Genomic DNA, 17,313 nt, shown 5'->3' with positions numbered 1-17,313 from the left:
TAGGTGGCAGCATTCAAACACACACAAACACCATAGACTTCCCGTGTCCTAGGAGGACACATAATCCAAATCAAGAAACTCACACTTTGATTATAATTTAACAGAGAAGCTTTATTAAAGCAGTTCATTCTCATACAGGACACCAGTATCTGCTCTGCACAGCACCTGTACTTGGTGTATGACAGCACATCTCCAAGGAGATCTTTGTTAAATAAGTGGAAAATTCATTGGTCATGACATGAGTACATTTTTTACTTCTCTTTCACTACAGTATCTAACCCCTATACCAGGAAGACACAGACCCAGACACAACATCCAGTCGCCCCATTGGTTCCTAATGCGAGTTCATCTTCAAGTATTCCTGTGAGAGATGAGCCTTTCCTTCTGCTCCAATCCAGACAGCTCCAGGATTACTTCCTCTCATAGTAGAACCACTTATCAACTGCAAATGAAAACATTACGTTCATGTTCAGTCAGATTCAGCAGAAACTGAACATTATTGAAAGGGATATTTAATGAAGCACTACCTGATGATGGAATGGGCTCTTCTTTTCCACAGGGACATGTCTAAAAATAGAGGGAAACAGTTGAAGAGGTCTTGTGTTGAAATGTCTGATTTCACATGTTGCAAAATAGGATGAAGAAAATCTAACCTACCTCACCAACAGCAGCTTTAGCCTCATCTGCTGAGCAGCAGTAAGGACTCTCAGTGGCTGACACGCATGTGTTTTTGCTGTTTGAGAATGTAGGACATTTATATTTATATATGATGTCTTTATATTATAATTAAGACAATAATGAGTGTGAGTGTACATTTGCTGTAAAAGTAATGCAGCGTTTACCAGTTCAGTTCACCAGCTTTAGCTTTTTGGGCAATGAGGGCTTTCCAGAAGTTGTGAGTGGTCTTGATAACTTCAATGGCAAAGTCCTGAAAATAAAACATCAATAACTTAGTTTAGAAGTAGGGCTATGGCAGTTAATTATATATTAATACTAGGTTGTGTTATCAGCTGAACTTGCAAGGCTGAGCTAGACAAAACTCACTAAATCCTCGCATGGCAACATGGCAAGTGTTAAAGATTAATCTAAATCTGTTTGTCCCGGACAAAGTAATGACAAATGTGGATTAAGTAAACACCTTGTCTTTGAACTCCTCATTGAAAGCAAAGCGGTTCTCCGGCTTGCCATCTGGCACTTTGTATCTCTTGAACCAGTCGACCGTAGCCTCTAGATAGCCAGGTTTCAGGCGCTGGACATCGCCGATGTCTGAAAATAGACGGGGACGACGAAATAAGTGCATGCTGTGACTGATGCAGCACTGCGGCAAAACCCACACAGAAAGAAAAGGGCTTACTGTTCAAGTCCTTGGCTTCAGGGTCCTCCACATTTATTGCAATCACTTTCCAATCAGTCTCACCCTCATCGATCATGGCCAGGACACCGAGTACCTTCACTTTGATTATCTCCCCACGGGAGCACACCTAGAGTGGACATTGCAGAATGTGGTGCATTTTTCAGAAACAAAGTAGGGCTCACCTCCACATCAACACCATTCTACATTTTGTATGAATAACACGTAAGGCTGTAAAATCACCAGCCAGCGCTGTACCTTACTGCCGATTTCGCAGACATCAATGGGGTCATTGTCACCGCAGCAGTCAGTGTCGGCATCTTTATGTGCTGGATCTTCCCATGTCTAAAACATGACAGCAGTATTAAAGAAAACAACTAAACAGTGGTTGCTGGTCATTGTTAAAGTCCCCATGAAAACAAATTTGATGTTGTTATACAATATGTCTCACACAATATATCTGGCCCAACATTGACTAAAAGGGAGTTTTGATAGTGTTCTTAAACGTATTTTAGAGGTTGTCTTTTTCTGGAAAAATGCTGACTCATCCTGCACCGGGGAGTGTATGCCAATTTTGCGAAACAGTTTCTCAGACTTGTTTTTGGCTCAAACATTCATGGGTGGTGCCTGCTCTGGCCATTGGAGATGACCAATCAGAACATGCCGCAAGTAGAAACATATAGTACTTTGTTATGCCGTTTCACCGACTTCAGGAGAACACATTAGCATCACAAACAAAATACTGACCTGAGGAATGGCCCCGTAGTTCCATATGTAGCCCTTATGCGGGAAAACATTGGCAACATAGCGCAACTTCCCCTTCTTCACATCCTGCTTTATTGGGTTCAGGAGGTCTTTTGTAGCGATCTGTAAAATGCATGTATACTGCTTATAGACACAGCTAATGTGAATAAACGTACATATTATATAGGTTAAAGGAAACGTATGATTTAAATACACATTGCAGTTATTTTAAATCCTATTTAATTGTAGAAATCACTAAATCTATCAATATAATGTGGTTTTACAGAACGAAAAAACTGATGAAAATTTGAATGAATACATTTAGGTCAAGCAATAAAACCTGACCTGATGGTTGAAGATCATAAAAGAGAGTCATACCTCCATCTTTGCATTTGTCCATCTTGGTACTTCAACAACCACGTGGAAGATGTTCTATAAGGGAGATAAATATATATATATATATATATATATAAATTACATTAAAATCCTTAACATAATAGCATATATGAAGTGATTTTAAGCCACATCACCATTGCAGAAATAATGTTCTGGCTCTTATTGCTGTGGTCATAACTTAAATAAGATGAACTGTTACAGAAAGATAAGATAAAAGAAAATCCGCTGCTATCACAGGTCATATTGACATAGCAGGCGGAAAATAAAGAGTAAAGGCCATTTCCTTGCTAGCAGACTATGACCGCACTATTGTGGAGAGTACTACCTGAAGCAGATACTGTAGCTACAAATTCTGCATATGCACGACAGAAGTGCAAGAGCGATTTAACCAGAAGGCATATTTGAAGAATACACACATATTTGCATTACTCAGTAGAGTAAAGGTGAGGTACTGTTTGCTTTCTTACCTGACTCTCATCTGCATAAATTGGGATGTCATGAAATGGTGAGATGTACTTTCCTTCTGCATTTTCTGCAAAACACAATAAAATGCAGTGAGAATACGGCCACAATACACAGATTGACAGTTATTAGACTTATGTCAACAACTTAATCGTGACATTAAATAGGTCTACTTCTTGCTACGACATGCCACAGTTTACTCCTGAAACAATTTATGTTTAATGAAACAAAAATATGACAGTGCACACGCCGGCAAGGATAGTGCCAGTTTATATTTAAAGCCCAATGCATACAAAAGCCAATGTCCATACTTAACCAATGTCAGCTGAGGCTTATTTTGTCCATATGTTAAACTGAGGTCTGCATTACTGTTGAACATTGATGATAAAGAATAAGGTTTAAATGATTCTGACAAACTTTACTTGAGTCTAAACTCACTTAGCAGTTACATTAGGTACACCAGTTATCCTAATAAAATAGTCCTGCACCAAATCTTATTTTCATGAAGGAAATAGTATTCAACATTAGTTCAAAATGATCAAAAGCTGTTGATTCAACTGTGTTTTCATTTTGGAGGCTGTGGGTTTGTAGTACTATTGAATTATACTGTATCAACACATGTTTTTATAAGTTTTGGCTACCACATTTAAGTCAATGGACTGGGTTAAATAACAGTAACAGTATTTCAGTACAGTTTAACAGCACCGCAAACTACATCCACCAAAATGACCATACAGTTAAACACTAAATAATCCATCTGTGAAATTACAAGGACTGATTGTCCAGCAGTCAACAACAATGGATTCATTCACCTATAAGAATCAGAGAGGGCGTTGTCCTCTCACTTTTTATGATCCAATCCTGACTGACGTATTTAAGCACCTTGCGTGAATTACCGTCATATCAAACTTCCTTCTATCAGAACTAGGCAACAATACTGTTACAAGGTCGAGGTATGTTTTATGTCAAAGACCCATCATGTTACTTGCATTAGCCGGTGAAACCTGCAGAACTGGTTGGCGCAATTAAAATGAATCATAAGGAGCCCTGAGGAACAGCCAAAACAATAAATATCGCAATCTGCGAGAGTTTCCAGTGCAAGAACATGAATCACTGCTGTTACTGGCGTGATGAAACAAACCGGGAAAGAATCAATTAATAAGCGACACGTGGAGATTTCCACCGGTCCGCGGTGTTTGTGGAGAGTCGTCAAACTCAGACAGAAGTTTATTAGGTATTTCTACTATTTTTTTCTACTTACTGAAGAACAGGCGGTAGCTCAGGGAGTTCGGGTTTCCCCTCTCTTCTACTGTGTAGCTCATGTTCAAGTGCGGGTTTGTGTTGCTGTCTGGACCTGGGATGGTGGATGGTGGATGGCGGCGGAAGGAATCGTCTGAGCCCTCGTTAGATATTTCTTTTGGTCGCAGAGGGTACCGCGCATGCGCACTCCAATGATGCATTCAATGCCTAGCGAAAATATCTGTAAAGTATGATGTAATCGCAATAAAATAGTTTCGCTTTGAAAGTCTTATGGATTGAGTATGAGTATCTTATATTATTGTCATCAAAATATTAAATCAATCTATATTTTCGCATAATCCTCTGTATTACAGTTCTCTGAATATATTTTGACATTTCTTCATGAGTAAAATGAGCAGTTAGCATTTCTGCTTGGACATCTTGCAATAAACTGAGCACAATCTCATCACTTGTGTTTTTGTGTGGTTGGTTTGGTTTTGGAAATGTACTGATCATATTATTCAAGGCAGAATTCAAATGCAGTTTCTTCTACTGAGTCAACTAAGAAAGTGGACTCACACATTTCTTGAACAACTGGCATGTACATGTGGCATTTGCAAAAAAGACACCAAGACTATTCGTCCTCAAACTCACAAAGAGCTTAGAACTTAGCTTAAATCATTATTTATAGGAACCTTGTGGATTCAAAAGAAATTCTATAGTGAATACAGATGCACTGCCTATACTGCTACTATTATGCCTGTATCCTTAGGGTATGAAAACTATTGATCATATGATTCTGAGGTGTCTCTTGACCTGATGGAAGCTTGGACAACTCGTCCTATAATCTGCACTTGAATGCATCATCCAATTAGTTGGCTTCATGCAAGCTACAATAACATCAAAACTATACATGACTTCAAAAATAAATGTATTTTATGTTATCTAAATTTTTAGATGGCATAACCAGAATCTGTAACACCGGCTATGGACACGTTTATTTTGTACAATTAAAATAAAATAAATGGTATATAAAGTTTGTCAGTGGGTATAAAGGAGGCTGGCCCGTCAGTGACGCTCCGCGCCCCTGACTTCATATCCGCCCGCAGCTTGTCGTGCTTCCTGCCTTGCTGAGGGAGGGGACGGTGCTGACGGCTGGGAGGACGAAAGGAGAGACAAGAAAGCCTTCGGGAAGATATAAGAGAGTGGGGAACGGCCCGGGATTCCACCGTCCGTCGGGAAATAAACACCACCGTTTTCTGCAACTGCTGGATTTGTCCCCGAATCGGCGCTAAAAATGTCGACCAGTCGTCAGCTTAGCGAGAGCAGGGCCATCCCGACCAGGACGGTGTTGATCAACGACACAACGCAGCTACCTCATGACTACTGTACCACCCCTGGAGGCACTTTATTCTCTACCACTCCCGGCGGTGAGGGCCTCTGCCGTATGACATTTTTTTTGAAAGAAAGAAAGGAAGGATAGTCAGCTATACGTGGTGCAAGAGCACGCAGCTAACCTTTTTCTGTTCCTGTCAGTGTGGCCTAGGCTGCCTTGTCATCCCGATCAAAACAAAAACAATGCTTAGCCCCGCCCCCTTTGCCTTCTATCTGCGGCCTGATTGGTTGGTTTGCAGCGCAGAGATTCTAATAAATGCATCAGCTGTTAGATTTAAACAAGGTGGAAAGGTTTGATTTGTCATTCATGGCGAATAGGAATTTGATTTAAAAAAAAAAATAGCGAATATTATGCTCCAGCTATATATAATATGACTGATTACAGTCGAAATAGGGCCATTCCTCATAAGGAAGTACAATAAATATAGCTGCAGGACTTTGATATGCTTTAACTCTGCATAGGAATCTCTGCCAAGCCAGTTAGTTTCCTTATATTGCCGATAAAATATATGATAGTTGTGGATTTTTTTTTTTTACGTCCAAAAGTCCAGCTCCACAGATAAAGTTGCAGCTTTTCCGTCAGCCCACTAATCATTTCAGCTCTGCTTCACATGCACATTTAGTTTGAGGCGAATCAGATTCATGTTATTTAGAGTTGTGGTTTATAGCAACGCAGTACAGAAGCAGGTAGGACTAACCAGATGATAAAGGTAATTGCTGCAATAATCTCTGGAGCTGAGTTGTTAACTTTATTTGCTCCACTGGTGGTTTCCTGTCATGGCAATTCATGTCAGCTGTGGAGAAAAAAAACATAGATGGATCTGACTATGAACGATAAACGAACAAGGATTTACATTTACTGCAGAACAGCAGAAATAAGTGCACGATATATAGTTTTTTGAAAGTAAAGAAAAATACCTCAGGGAAGACATTAAGGAAACTTAGTATGTGTTTTGTGTCTTCTGTGGGTATAGACTGGTGTACGAACTGTAGCCTATATAAACATTTTGCTTTCACATGTGGGAATAAATAAAAGAATGATATTCACGAACCACTGACTCAAAGCTAGATACTCAAGGGCTGACAGAGCTCATGGGGGTTCCATAGAGCAATAAAAAAAAAAAAAATATATATATATATATATATATATATATATATATATATAAATATGGAAAAGGAAATGAAAAGGAAAAACGTGGCTAGGTTTGGATTAGAAGTTTCATGGACTTGAATGACGGAAAAGTTGATGCGTTGATGTTGCAGGAACCCGGATCATCTATGACCGGAAGTTTCTGCTGGACAGGCGTAATTCTCCCATCGCCCAGACTCCCCCAGCTCACTTGCCTGTCATCCCTGGAGTGACCAGCCAACATGTCCTGAGTGAGAACAAGAAGAATGAAGCCAACAACCACATCAACAACCATGATGGCAAGCCTACAACCGGTAAGAGATATGGTACGGAATGAATAACCTTTTCATCTAATAGGCCATAGGTACAGTTACCCACAGTTTCTCTTTGTGTCATCGTTCCACATGTCTCAGTATCTTGTTTTTCTTTCTGTTTTGATTCCCAGGTGATGACGCCCAGTTCGAAATGGACATCTAACCGACTGGAACCACACCAGCAAAAGGAAATGACCTGGCATCATGCGTGCCAGTGGCTTGGCTTGTAGAAACCAATGTTGTGAGCCCTCATGGCAGCCATCTTCTTTAGCTCTTTGTCTCACTGCTGGGTGTAATGTGTGTAAACCATTGGGATTCAGTATATCATACATACAGGTACAGTGTGGCCAACTCTTATTTGAATTTATTTCCATGGTTGCCAGTACAAATCAACAGCTACACAACAAGGGAGCGGGCCTGAATATTATTTACAAACTGTCCAATTAGTCGATCGCTGTGCTCATCTTAACAGCTTTCAATGAGTCAAGATCCTCAACGGAGCACGTCGATAATAATCAAAGTTAATGGGGGGAGGAGGTGGTGATTTTTAGTACCGGCCTTAGAATCAGTCAAAAGCTTTGGTATCTATCACAGTTTTAAAGACCCTAGTAAGCATGTTATTTAATTTTTTTTTGGTTTACTTGAAAAGCTCCACAATCCGTTATCAGTTGGACCTTTTAATTTTCAGTGATGCTATGTGGGGATGCAAAGTTGTTCCTATTTTCCAATTAGGGGAAGATTTCATGTCATTCCATGATATTTAGTCTCCATTAGCAACACATGCCCATATGGGTTTCCAACTTTCAGGGTAAAACATTTTTTAAAATGAAGTTTAGGCTGCGGTGGAACAGTTTTATAGTCATCAAATGATTGTATTTTCCCACTGATGTGTAAAGCTAAATATGAATCCAGCAATTGAAAAGCCTTTCATCTAGAGTTAGATTCGGCCACAGCACCGAGCCACTCGCTTCATCACTAACGTGGCCTCACTATGAATTTTAATTATACATTTCTCATCTGCCAAGCACAGTTACTACACTGATCAAAACTGTTTATTGTGTTGGCAGATAATTATACTTGGCGCCATCTTCCTAGTGACTTTGAATATCTGGACATTTAGAGCAGCAAGGAAATGGTTAATATCCAAATGTTCTTTCTTGGGTGAGATACAAGAAGACTATGAAAAACTTGAAATAGTCCAGATGTTTTATATGCATTTTATTTTTTGATGCCGTTTCTTAGTATTGAGGGTTTTTGGTTGGGTATATGCACTGTCAAGCCTTTGGATTTGTTAAACTGAACCAGAAAACATTCTTTGCATCACGGCTTGATAGGTGCTATCCCTGAATCTACAAATCAGTCCCCAGTGTCCTTATCCATTTTACATTACCTTATTCTTTTCATGCGTCATGCCCGCCCATGCCTTACTTTACATGAAATGCAGTAACTAAAACTAGGTTCCTCGTCATCAATTTGTACTTTCCGACAGATGTTTATTTTTTCACTGTAACACTGAACAGGTAACATTGTACTTGGCAATTGAGCAACGCAAATACTTTTTATCTTTTATTTTCGACGTAATTTCCCTCCTCAAGCGGCTGTGAAGTTGACAGTGCACATGTCTTTGTGGGATACTGAAGCTCACACAGCAGCGTGGTAAGAGTACAACATTCTGGCCCAATAATTAGTTCTTTAAAGCCACAGTCATAGTCTTGTCTGCTAATTGTACTCTGTCCACGCAGCAGCCCTATAATTGGGAGATGAATCACCATGAAGTTCCTGTTTTCCATTCAAGTTGGTTTATCTTAATGACTGGAACCTCTGAATTATGTCTATAAAAAAAAAAAAAAGTTTTATTTTCAGTTTTGGCTTTGTAATTAACTCTGACCATGTTTGATGACAGATACATCCAGGGGTTGCTTGAACCCAGTTTGCATTGCACATTTTTCGGCGATTTAAATGTCTTCATATTACATAATTCAGATGGCAGATTTATTTCGGATCTGTTTGGTTTGACAATGAGGGCTTAACATTATGTGTTGGAAGAGATTTGAAACAAACTTACTGTAAATTTCTGTTCTGATTTTAAACAACTTTATTTTAAATGAAACTCCAATGCCAGTGGACACTGTTGCTGCAAGATCAATAAAATTCCGTAACAAAGACATTGAGATTGTGGGTTTTTCATTGTCTGTGTTTCGTGTAGTTGCTATTTGATATTTTGACAGTGGCAAAAAGGGGATAGAGTCAATAATCAGGGCTTCTCTGTTTCAGTAAGGAGCAGAAATCTCTGCCCTGTGTTTGTCAGTGATATTGAGAGTGTGTGAGAGTGGAGGCCTCTTTCCACATCTGAAGTGTCACAACACAGTACTCAACAAGTACTCATTAACTAAAAATAAAAATCTGCCAGCAATTATAATGCACTACATTAAACCAGTGATATTTCTCCCACTCATTTTCTCATTCACGGGACAGTGTCTCCTTTGGCAACCAACTGTTAATATCTCTATTAAAGACTACTGCATGTGAATTAGTAAATGTTCTCTCTCTACTTATTGTGTCTATTTTGGAACTGGAAGCTTTCTACAAATACAATAATGATTTTCTCCAGTTTAATTAGGAAAAGCAATTAGAGTGGATGCTTTGATAAACTACTTCTGCTTCATATGTGCATTTAAGTCTGTGCATGTCTAACTTACTGCAGGGCCTCAATTCTTCCCAGGTTCTCTACATTTCAGCTGGTTTTGGTTATCTAGGTAATTGGACATTCGTAAAGGAATAGATGGTGGCTTTTACTGCTATCATCGGTTGTGTAGACAGTAGTGTGCACATTTGGAGCAGGGGGCTGCCACTTGTGCAGTGTACAAGGAGCAGTTTTGGGGTTATGTGCACAAGGTGCTCACCTTAGGGGCAACCTGTAACCCTTTGGTCCCAAAGCTGCTCCTCCACAAAATGTATTCTTAAGTGCTTTAATATTAAATTTAAATGATTAAAATAATTAAAATTAAAACAATTAGGCACTTAGAGATTGTTATCCATCAGTGCCATTAATGTTTCTGTCCCAAATCAGTGACAGGACAAACAAGAGGCAGTAGATGGTACTGCTGTGCATTATAGACTGTGTTCATAGGTCATATTCTTACTTTTTAACACAAACTAACATCAAATGCTGTTTTGATCTGAGGGATATAGCCTACTGACTGCTTCCTGGTACAAGCAATGAGCAGTTAGTGGTGTGAAACGTGGGACTAGAGATCAGAAGCGGTCAAAGAGCAGATTATGGCCCTGGACCCACCCAAGAGGTTGATCCTCCATAACTTCAATGTGTGATTTCTGTGCCTTATTGTTATACTGTGCATCTTGCCGTCCCATACTCTTAAGTAAATGCCTCGAGCTGCTACTCAGGCGCGGTATCATTGACGTCTAGTGGACTAAGTAGGAACCGCAGGACACGTTTTCCTGATTGTAATTTAAAATTTGCTGAAGTTTGTGTGTACTTTGAGTTCAGAGATTTTATTTCACAGAACAATTTAGTCCTACGGAGTTTTATTTTTCTGCTATTGTACTCAGAAAATAGCCATGTTTTCGTGGTTCACAAAAAGCACCAGTCCCTGCCTAAACATGTCAGTATTATAGCTCAAAGGTCTTTACAATGCAATACCATACCATGCACTTGCTATATATTATGTTAAATGTAACAGAAAACAAATCCATTTTGCCGTGTGTTATTTGTTTATTTTTAATGTTTTTTCATCAGGCAATACAAGTAGTTCCTCATTGAATTTTCTGCAGGCATTAATCCGGACGCCTGCTGGTCCTTCCTCCTTTTCTACGTCCCTGAGCGAGGCCGGCGTCAAGATGGTGAGTCTTGTGGTGAAAATTACAAGTAAAATCCATTGATCATCGAGGCCATCCGTCCTTTAACACATATTTCACTTAGACTAAATGATTAAACAAGCTTGCCCTACAATAACATATCAATATTTATGTATTACAAAACGATGAAAGTAGATTAAGCGATACCATCCTTATGCTAGCCTGACTGATGAGGGTCCGGACGCCATACTCACTATTTACCTGATTTATTATAGGCTTATGTCGTTTCCACCCGGTTGTATTGCATTCTGTTCATTACATAATCTATTAAATTTACTGTACACAGCTGCTCCAAGTCAGAATGTTGTATTACACGTATCATAGTAAGGAAATAAAGTCCTATGGCTAACTGCAACAGTGGCTAACGTTAGCATACACTACAACGTTTGCTGTAGCGAGGCCCTCATTTTAGTAGAATTGGGGATGTTAAAATGGTATAGTACTTCTTAACTGTATTGTTTAAGTGTGTAGATGTTGAATTAATGGACCTGTGAAATCCTTTAAATTTCCATGTCCTTAAGCTACTTTAGCAGTGGGATAGCCGAGATGCTAACATGTTGTTTCTGACAGTACATGATTAGGTGAGGAAAGTGCTTTCAAATGCTGTATATTTGTTCTGTCTTGTAATGCTTTATCCTTGATCCTTTCTTACCTGCAGAATGACACAGTAACAGTCAGGACACGCAAGTTCATGACGAACCGCCTGCTTCAGAGGAAGCAAATGGTAAGCTCTCACATGTTTCGCCACATTCATTTTTGATCGCATCTTAGGCGTCTTTCTTGGACAGTACATTTATTCACTCTTCAATTTCCCTGTAGGTCGTCGATGTCCTCCATCCCGGCAAAGCCACAGTCCCCAAGACTGAAATTAGGGAGAAGCTTGCCAAGATGTACAAGACCACTCCTGATGTCGTCTTCGTCTTTGGCTTCAGGACTCAGTTTGGTGGCGGCAAGACAACAGGCTTTGCCATGGTGTACGACTCCCTAGACTATGCCAAGAAGAATGAGCCCAAGCACAGACTTGCCAGAGTGAGTTTTGAACTGTTGCACTGTCTGCATTGATGCCCAATTTCTATATATTCTGAGCAAGCAGATGAAATGTGGTGTTTTGGACCTCAGATCCAGTGTTACGGAGAATTGTTTAAATGGAAGCCCTTTGGTTGTATTGTAGACTCGTAACGCAGGCCGAAATCCCAGAAATGGTCTACCTTGCGTTAAGATCATTGCATGACACCTTATAAAGAAAGGGTTGGATGACCGTAAAGATGCAAGATGTGAGACTATACTTGCATCACAGAATGGAAGTTGACCTGTCTAGAATTTATATTGGAAATAGTTGGTGGGTAATGTTGGAAGCTCTGTGATTTACCTATTATGAAGAGGGTTTTTATTTTGGATTCCCTTAGACAAGCACATTTAAAGCGGTTCTTAGTGTTATAGTGTCAAGTTTTAACACTGTATCAGAATAGTGTTCCATGTATAGTATTGTGAAATTAATTATTTGAACTGTGTCCCACAGCATGGTCTCTATGAGAAAAAGAAGACCTCAAGAAAACAGCGCAAGGAACGCAAGAACAGAATGAAGAAAGTACGAGGCATCAAGAAGGCCAGTGTTGGTGCTGCTGGCAAAAAGGTAAAGTGACCGTTTGAAATAACTTTATTCTAAGCAAACAGTCAGTGGGCCACATGTTTAATTTCCTCTTGCCTCTCTACATACAATTCAGTTCAGTATTCCTGTGATCATTGTCTACAGGGAAATGGACTTTATCATATGCTGTTTCTTCCTCGACTTAAATTGCACACCTATTAATTTGCTATCCTGTTAATCTTGATTTTTCACAACTCTTGTACTGTCTTAATTTTCCTTTTGTCATCTTTCCAATCATATCAAATTTTCCTTGGAAACTGTAGAAGGTAAATGTTGCCTGTAACTAGACTAACTGCAGTGTGCAGATAATCCAGGAGTTATAAGTGGTAGCTAACTCCTTCCTTTACACCCCTGCTTATTCCAAAACTTTAATGCTTTACCGTTTGGATGCACATGATGCATCCAATATGAAAGGATTTGATCCACCAGTTACTACTTACCTAGTCACCCCTTCATCTAGTACTAATGAGTACTACTGTATACTAATAGTGTTGTAGACCTTCTTTTGCAAACCCAGTGACAGTTTGAAGACTACCTCTATGAAAATTAAATCTTAATCAGAATATTCTTTAAAAAAATACTAATCAGTGAAATCTCCTTGTGTAGTTTTTTCCCCCATACACCTATACCCCTCTATTGCACCTGTCATTGGCCTTTAATTCACATAGAACAGATCTCTGAATTTTATTATCTCTCTGGACTGTGTTTAGTACATTGCGTCTGTAATAGCTACTGCACAGAAGGCCAGTGAACTATTGTTTTGCCAGCCTCCAGTCCATTCAGAGATCTGTTCTATTCCATGTTTCAATTTTCAACATGTTAACATTATTTTTGTTCCACCCTTTGTTCTTTATTTTGCTTCCCATGGATTTCTTTTGCAGAAATGAAGTGTCAGTTTGCAGGTATAGCAGCAGAACAAGCATGGTGTGCCATTGTGTTGCACATCAAAAGCTGATAGACCTGAGTTGTGCCATGCATGTCACACCCTTCTTCGCCCTGCAGTTTTCCTTCAGTGTTTTCAACCCCTTCCCATGTTGTCTCAAACTCCTTGCTAATAGGTTTTCCCTTTACCCCAGTCCTTTGTACCGCTGTCTCTGCTCTAATGGGCATATCCATTAGGTTTTGCCCACTCTGACTTATATTTCAACAGACACAAGTGCTTCGACAATGCAGATGTCTAGTTAATAGAAACAGAGTGTAGCATGTGGATCTTAGTTTTCGGTGTGTGCGTGTGTGGAAACTGAACTAAAAGCTTGCTAGTGTGTGAGTTTTATACTGAAAGTTATCTTTCTAAACATGTGTTGATCAGACTATAATGTTGGGTTTTAAAATGTTTGTCCTGACAAAAAATAAGTTTTTGTCAACATTTTTTTTATTTATTTATTTATTTATTTTTAAACACTTGATAACTTCAGAATGTTTACTTTGTCTGTTTTGCAGAAATAAAATTGCTCTTGTACTAATTTTGCTCTTTTCTCCTTACAGTGAGCCCGGACAGCCAGGGAGGGACTCTGCGCTCAAGATGTTCTTGTATATTGTCATCAAATAAACTTTGGAAAAAATTGGAAAAATGTCTCCTTTGGTACTCATTTGAGCAGTCGTCATTTTCTGATGCTAATAAATCAAGATCAGGTGAAATGCTTTTAGATTCATGACTTAAAAAAAAAAACAAGTCCAGTTTGGGTTCAGGGGTCACTGGAAAATGTATTTATTTCTGTTGGTTGCAACCAGGATTCACCACACAAGATGGCTTGAAGAGCTGATGTGCTTCTAATGGCAAATGACACAAAGTGTGGTATAAATCATTTTGGGCAGATTAATAAAATTTATGTTTAATGTTTCACTCAAATTGTGCAAATCTGAACATGGTCATCCATCAACAGCCACTGGTTTTGCTATGACTCCTTAAGAGTAGCAGGCGATCACCTTTTTTCATCCGTTTACTGATGTAACTGGTCAAATTCATTAACTTACTGTGAAGATCATGTGCTTCCTGTACACTTGTGTTGTACTTTTAATTATTTCACTTTTATTGTAGAAATCAATTTCTCTCCTGGAGCAGTAAACTGCAAATTTGATTTAAACTTCTAGCTGTAGTATCCCAAGTGGCCACTAGAGGACTCCCTTCACTGAATAATATAAGAAACTAGCCATACTGTAAACTGAAGCTGTTTACTTGTTTGATGGTAAAACTAATTGTTCATTAAAGAGGGACTAAATGTTACTGAAACACAGACCAGTCAGTGAACATGTTTTTATAAACGAACACATTTGGCACAGATATCAGATATTCTCCTTTGCTGTGTGACCTTTACAGATGATTTGCATGGAAATACCCTGAGAGGCTGTGTAAATGAAGTTATTAAAATGCCAGTGAATAGTATATCCTAAATTTAATCCTCACTCCACGCCTGTCTCAGTGTCGCTCTATGTGTAGCATTTCCTTGTGTATGGGATGCAGAAGCTGTAGCCAGGTCTGACCTTATGGAATTGCTGATTCTAGACCAGGAACAGTGTATTAATCATAAGAACTAAAGAGGAAAAACAAAAATGTTAATGGCAGCTTTAAAAACACTTCAAACACTTCATTAGTGATGAATAATGGTACGCAACAAGGAATATAAAATGATGCCTTGCAACTTCTGATGACCTTCAATCTCTTGAACGTAGCACTCTACCCAGGAGAATTATCCAAGATGCTGCAACTCATTTAAAGCTATTTTTGGTCTTTTGTGTCTTTAGTGGATAGTCTGACTTATGCCAAGTCTTAAATGTGGGAATGTGGGCCATACATTTCTCTACCGCAGTTCTCAGTGCCGACAAGAGGGGGGGAAAGGAGGATACAGACACTTGGAGACACTTATTGACACATTTGAAGCTGTAGGGTTCCGTTTCCCAGTAGGAACTGGTATTTCTATATATATATATATATATATATATATATATATATATATATATATATACCAAGATTAAACACTGACACTTCATCCAGATAATCTTGACTCCACAATAGAAATTGAAGTTAGAACATCAAGGCTCCATTGATTAAGTGGACAGTAAACTAGAGTATATGGAGTGAATATTAAAAGCGTCCTTTTCCCACAGAGCATAGTGACCTCGAACACGTTAGTTCCCAATGTACTTTATTTTTGTACTCCACAAAATGTCAAAGCCGCTTCGACCCAGAAACTACCATTCAGATTCATGATTATCACCTAATGTGTGTGTTAAAGAGGATGAAAACGGGTGGGTGGCTTTTGCATAGGTGTGTGGAGCAGAATATGTTGCGGGGGGACTGACAACAAAAAGGCTGTGGGGTCCCTCGCAGCTCTGCGGTGCTCCACTGGCGTGTGGTTGTGTGAGGTTTGACATAAGTGGAGCTTTCAACCCAGGGACTGGTAACAGATGGTGTTGGGAAATTAAGCTCCTCTTTCCACAGCCCCGTCGGTCCGTCCCAGGAGTCTGTGCCTCTCTGTCTTTGTCTCTCTTTCTTCCTGCAGCCCCTGCTCCCAGTGTCTCTCACTCATTTTTCGTTCTTCTGTTTCTTATCTTCCGACCCCGTCCTTTGTTTCAGTTTCATTCAACACTAATCCAGCATTTTGAAAAAAGGAAGAGGAAAGAAATTCCACATAATTGCAATAAATGACATTAAACAAAAATAATAGCTGGAAAAAAATAATCTGAGGAGAAGCCGAAAAAGATGGGTTGTCGATGTGACAAGGATTAAGCAAAAGGATGGGGAGGATGGAGAAGAGATATAAATGAGCGGACAGCGTTAAGGAGATGATATATGACATTGAGCTGCGGAGCAACTGTGATGCAGGCCGGTATGTTCAAGGGACCGCGCCAAAGGCCTCCAGGGACCCTCGCACAAAGCACATAAAACCAGAGAGAGGACATACATTTACCTCTTCTTTCCTTCAGGACAGGAAGGGGCTTTGTAATGACAATATTCCTTTGCCTGCCCGTACAAAACAAAGGTATTTTTTGCAGTTTATGATGGATGGCTATGAGGAACACATGTTTATTTCCTCGCAACAGGTGCCATTTTAATGGCCTGTCTCTCTCCATGCAGAGTGGAGTTGTGGTATTCTAAGAAGAAAAGAGACAGAATTCCTGGTAACCCGCGCAGTCCGTGCAGATATCAATGTCCTATTCCATGGTGCTGTGGTTGCCAGTTCACTGATGTGCAATGTTACCGTTCTAAACTGGATTTTATGCTGTAATTAAATTCACATCTCTCCAATGTTTGATGTTCTACTAAATTTAGTTTTGTAATAACCAAGCTGCCATTGTTTTTCAGCCATCAGCTCCAGACTGTATGTCTTTAACGGCACCGTGAACATTATTTTTTTTGCAAAGGGGCAACTTGCCGCTGTAAAGTGTGGCCAGGCATTCGAGGATGCGCTGCATCTTAATGAGGTATGTCTCCCTTGTTGGCCTCAGCAGGGGAATCATCACAGCTCATTTTGCAGTCCTGCAGTGTCCTATCAGCTTTGGCAGCCTGCACTAAGTTCACTCCATCTGCCAGTTGCTAGGTGCTGATATATAAAATGATCTGTGCCTTGGTAGCCCCTGAGCACCAGGGAAGTGATTTGCTTTTGAGGACAAACTGTGTTTCGTGAATCCTAATTATCCTCTTTGCATCACCATCCTGACATAGTTTTGTCATTTATCCCTCTCTGGAAACGGTGGAGGCGGGGGGGGGGGGACCTGCAGAGACTGCAGCAAACTACATCTGCCCGAGCAGACGCCGTAT

The 17,313-nt window shown here is 39.7% G+C and overlaps 3 protein-coding genes across 5 annotated transcripts; 2 read left to right on the top strand and 1 right to left on the bottom strand.

Moving 5' to 3' along the window:
- Nucleotides 1-71: 71 nt before the first annotated feature.
- ppa1b (inorganic pyrophosphatase 1b) lies at nucleotides 72-4,353 on the bottom strand. The gene is made up of 11 exons (XM_084562322.1): nucleotides 4,215-4,353; nucleotides 2,959-3,023; nucleotides 2,474-2,527; nucleotides 2,099-2,218; nucleotides 1,610-1,696; nucleotides 1,355-1,481; nucleotides 1,139-1,266; nucleotides 843-928; nucleotides 658-733; nucleotides 528-567; nucleotides 72-442 (listed from the first exon to the last, which is right to left on the bottom strand). The coding sequence occupies exons 1-11, from the start codon at nucleotides 4,273-4,275 to the stop codon at nucleotides 411-413; spliced, it is 876 nt and encodes a 291-aa protein (XP_084418448.1). The 5' UTR covers nucleotides 4,276-4,353; the 3' UTR covers nucleotides 72-410.
- A 946-nt stretch (nucleotides 4,354-5,299) lies between these two features.
- eif4ebp2 (eukaryotic translation initiation factor 4E binding protein 2) lies at nucleotides 5,300-9,197 on the top strand. 2 transcript variants are annotated; one of them, XM_084562049.1, is made up of 3 exons: nucleotides 5,300-5,622; nucleotides 6,851-7,030; nucleotides 7,162-9,197. In XM_084562049.1, exons 1-3 carry the CDS (start codon nucleotides 5,490-5,492, stop codon nucleotides 7,191-7,193), a joined length of 345 nt encoding a protein of 114 aa, XP_084418175.1. In that variant the 5' UTR covers nucleotides 5,300-5,489; the 3' UTR covers nucleotides 7,194-9,197. The 2 variants fall into 2 exon arrangements, with proteins under 2 accessions (XP_084418175.1, XP_084418174.1); XM_084562048.1 differs by having other exon boundaries at nucleotides 6,851-7,042.
- Nucleotides 9,198-10,843: 1,646 nt separating this feature from the next.
- Nucleotides 10,844-14,125, top strand: rps24 (ribosomal protein S24; the record flags this gene model as incomplete). Of its 2 annotated transcripts, XM_084561348.1 has the most annotated exons (5): nucleotides 10,844-10,891; nucleotides 11,565-11,630; nucleotides 11,726-11,935; nucleotides 12,426-12,539; nucleotides 14,040-14,125. In XM_084561348.1, exons 1-5 carry the CDS (start codon nucleotides 10,889-10,891, stop codon nucleotides 14,040-14,042), a joined length of 396 nt encoding a protein of 131 aa, XP_084417474.1. In that variant the 5' UTR covers nucleotides 10,844-10,888. The 2 variants fall into 2 exon arrangements, with proteins under 2 accessions (XP_084417474.1, XP_084417473.1); XM_084561347.1 differs by lacking the exon at nucleotides 14,040-14,125 and having other exon boundaries at nucleotides 12,426-12,548.
- Between the last annotated feature and the right edge of the window lie 3,188 nt (nucleotides 14,126-17,313).

Source organism: Chelon labrosus (assembly GCF_963514085.1).
Source record: "Chelon labrosus genome assembly, chromosome: 15".
Classification (NCBI taxonomy): domain Eukaryota; kingdom Metazoa; phylum Chordata; class Actinopteri; order Mugiliformes; family Mugilidae; genus Chelon; species Chelon labrosus.
This window is presented reverse-complemented; position numbering and strand designations above follow the sequence as displayed.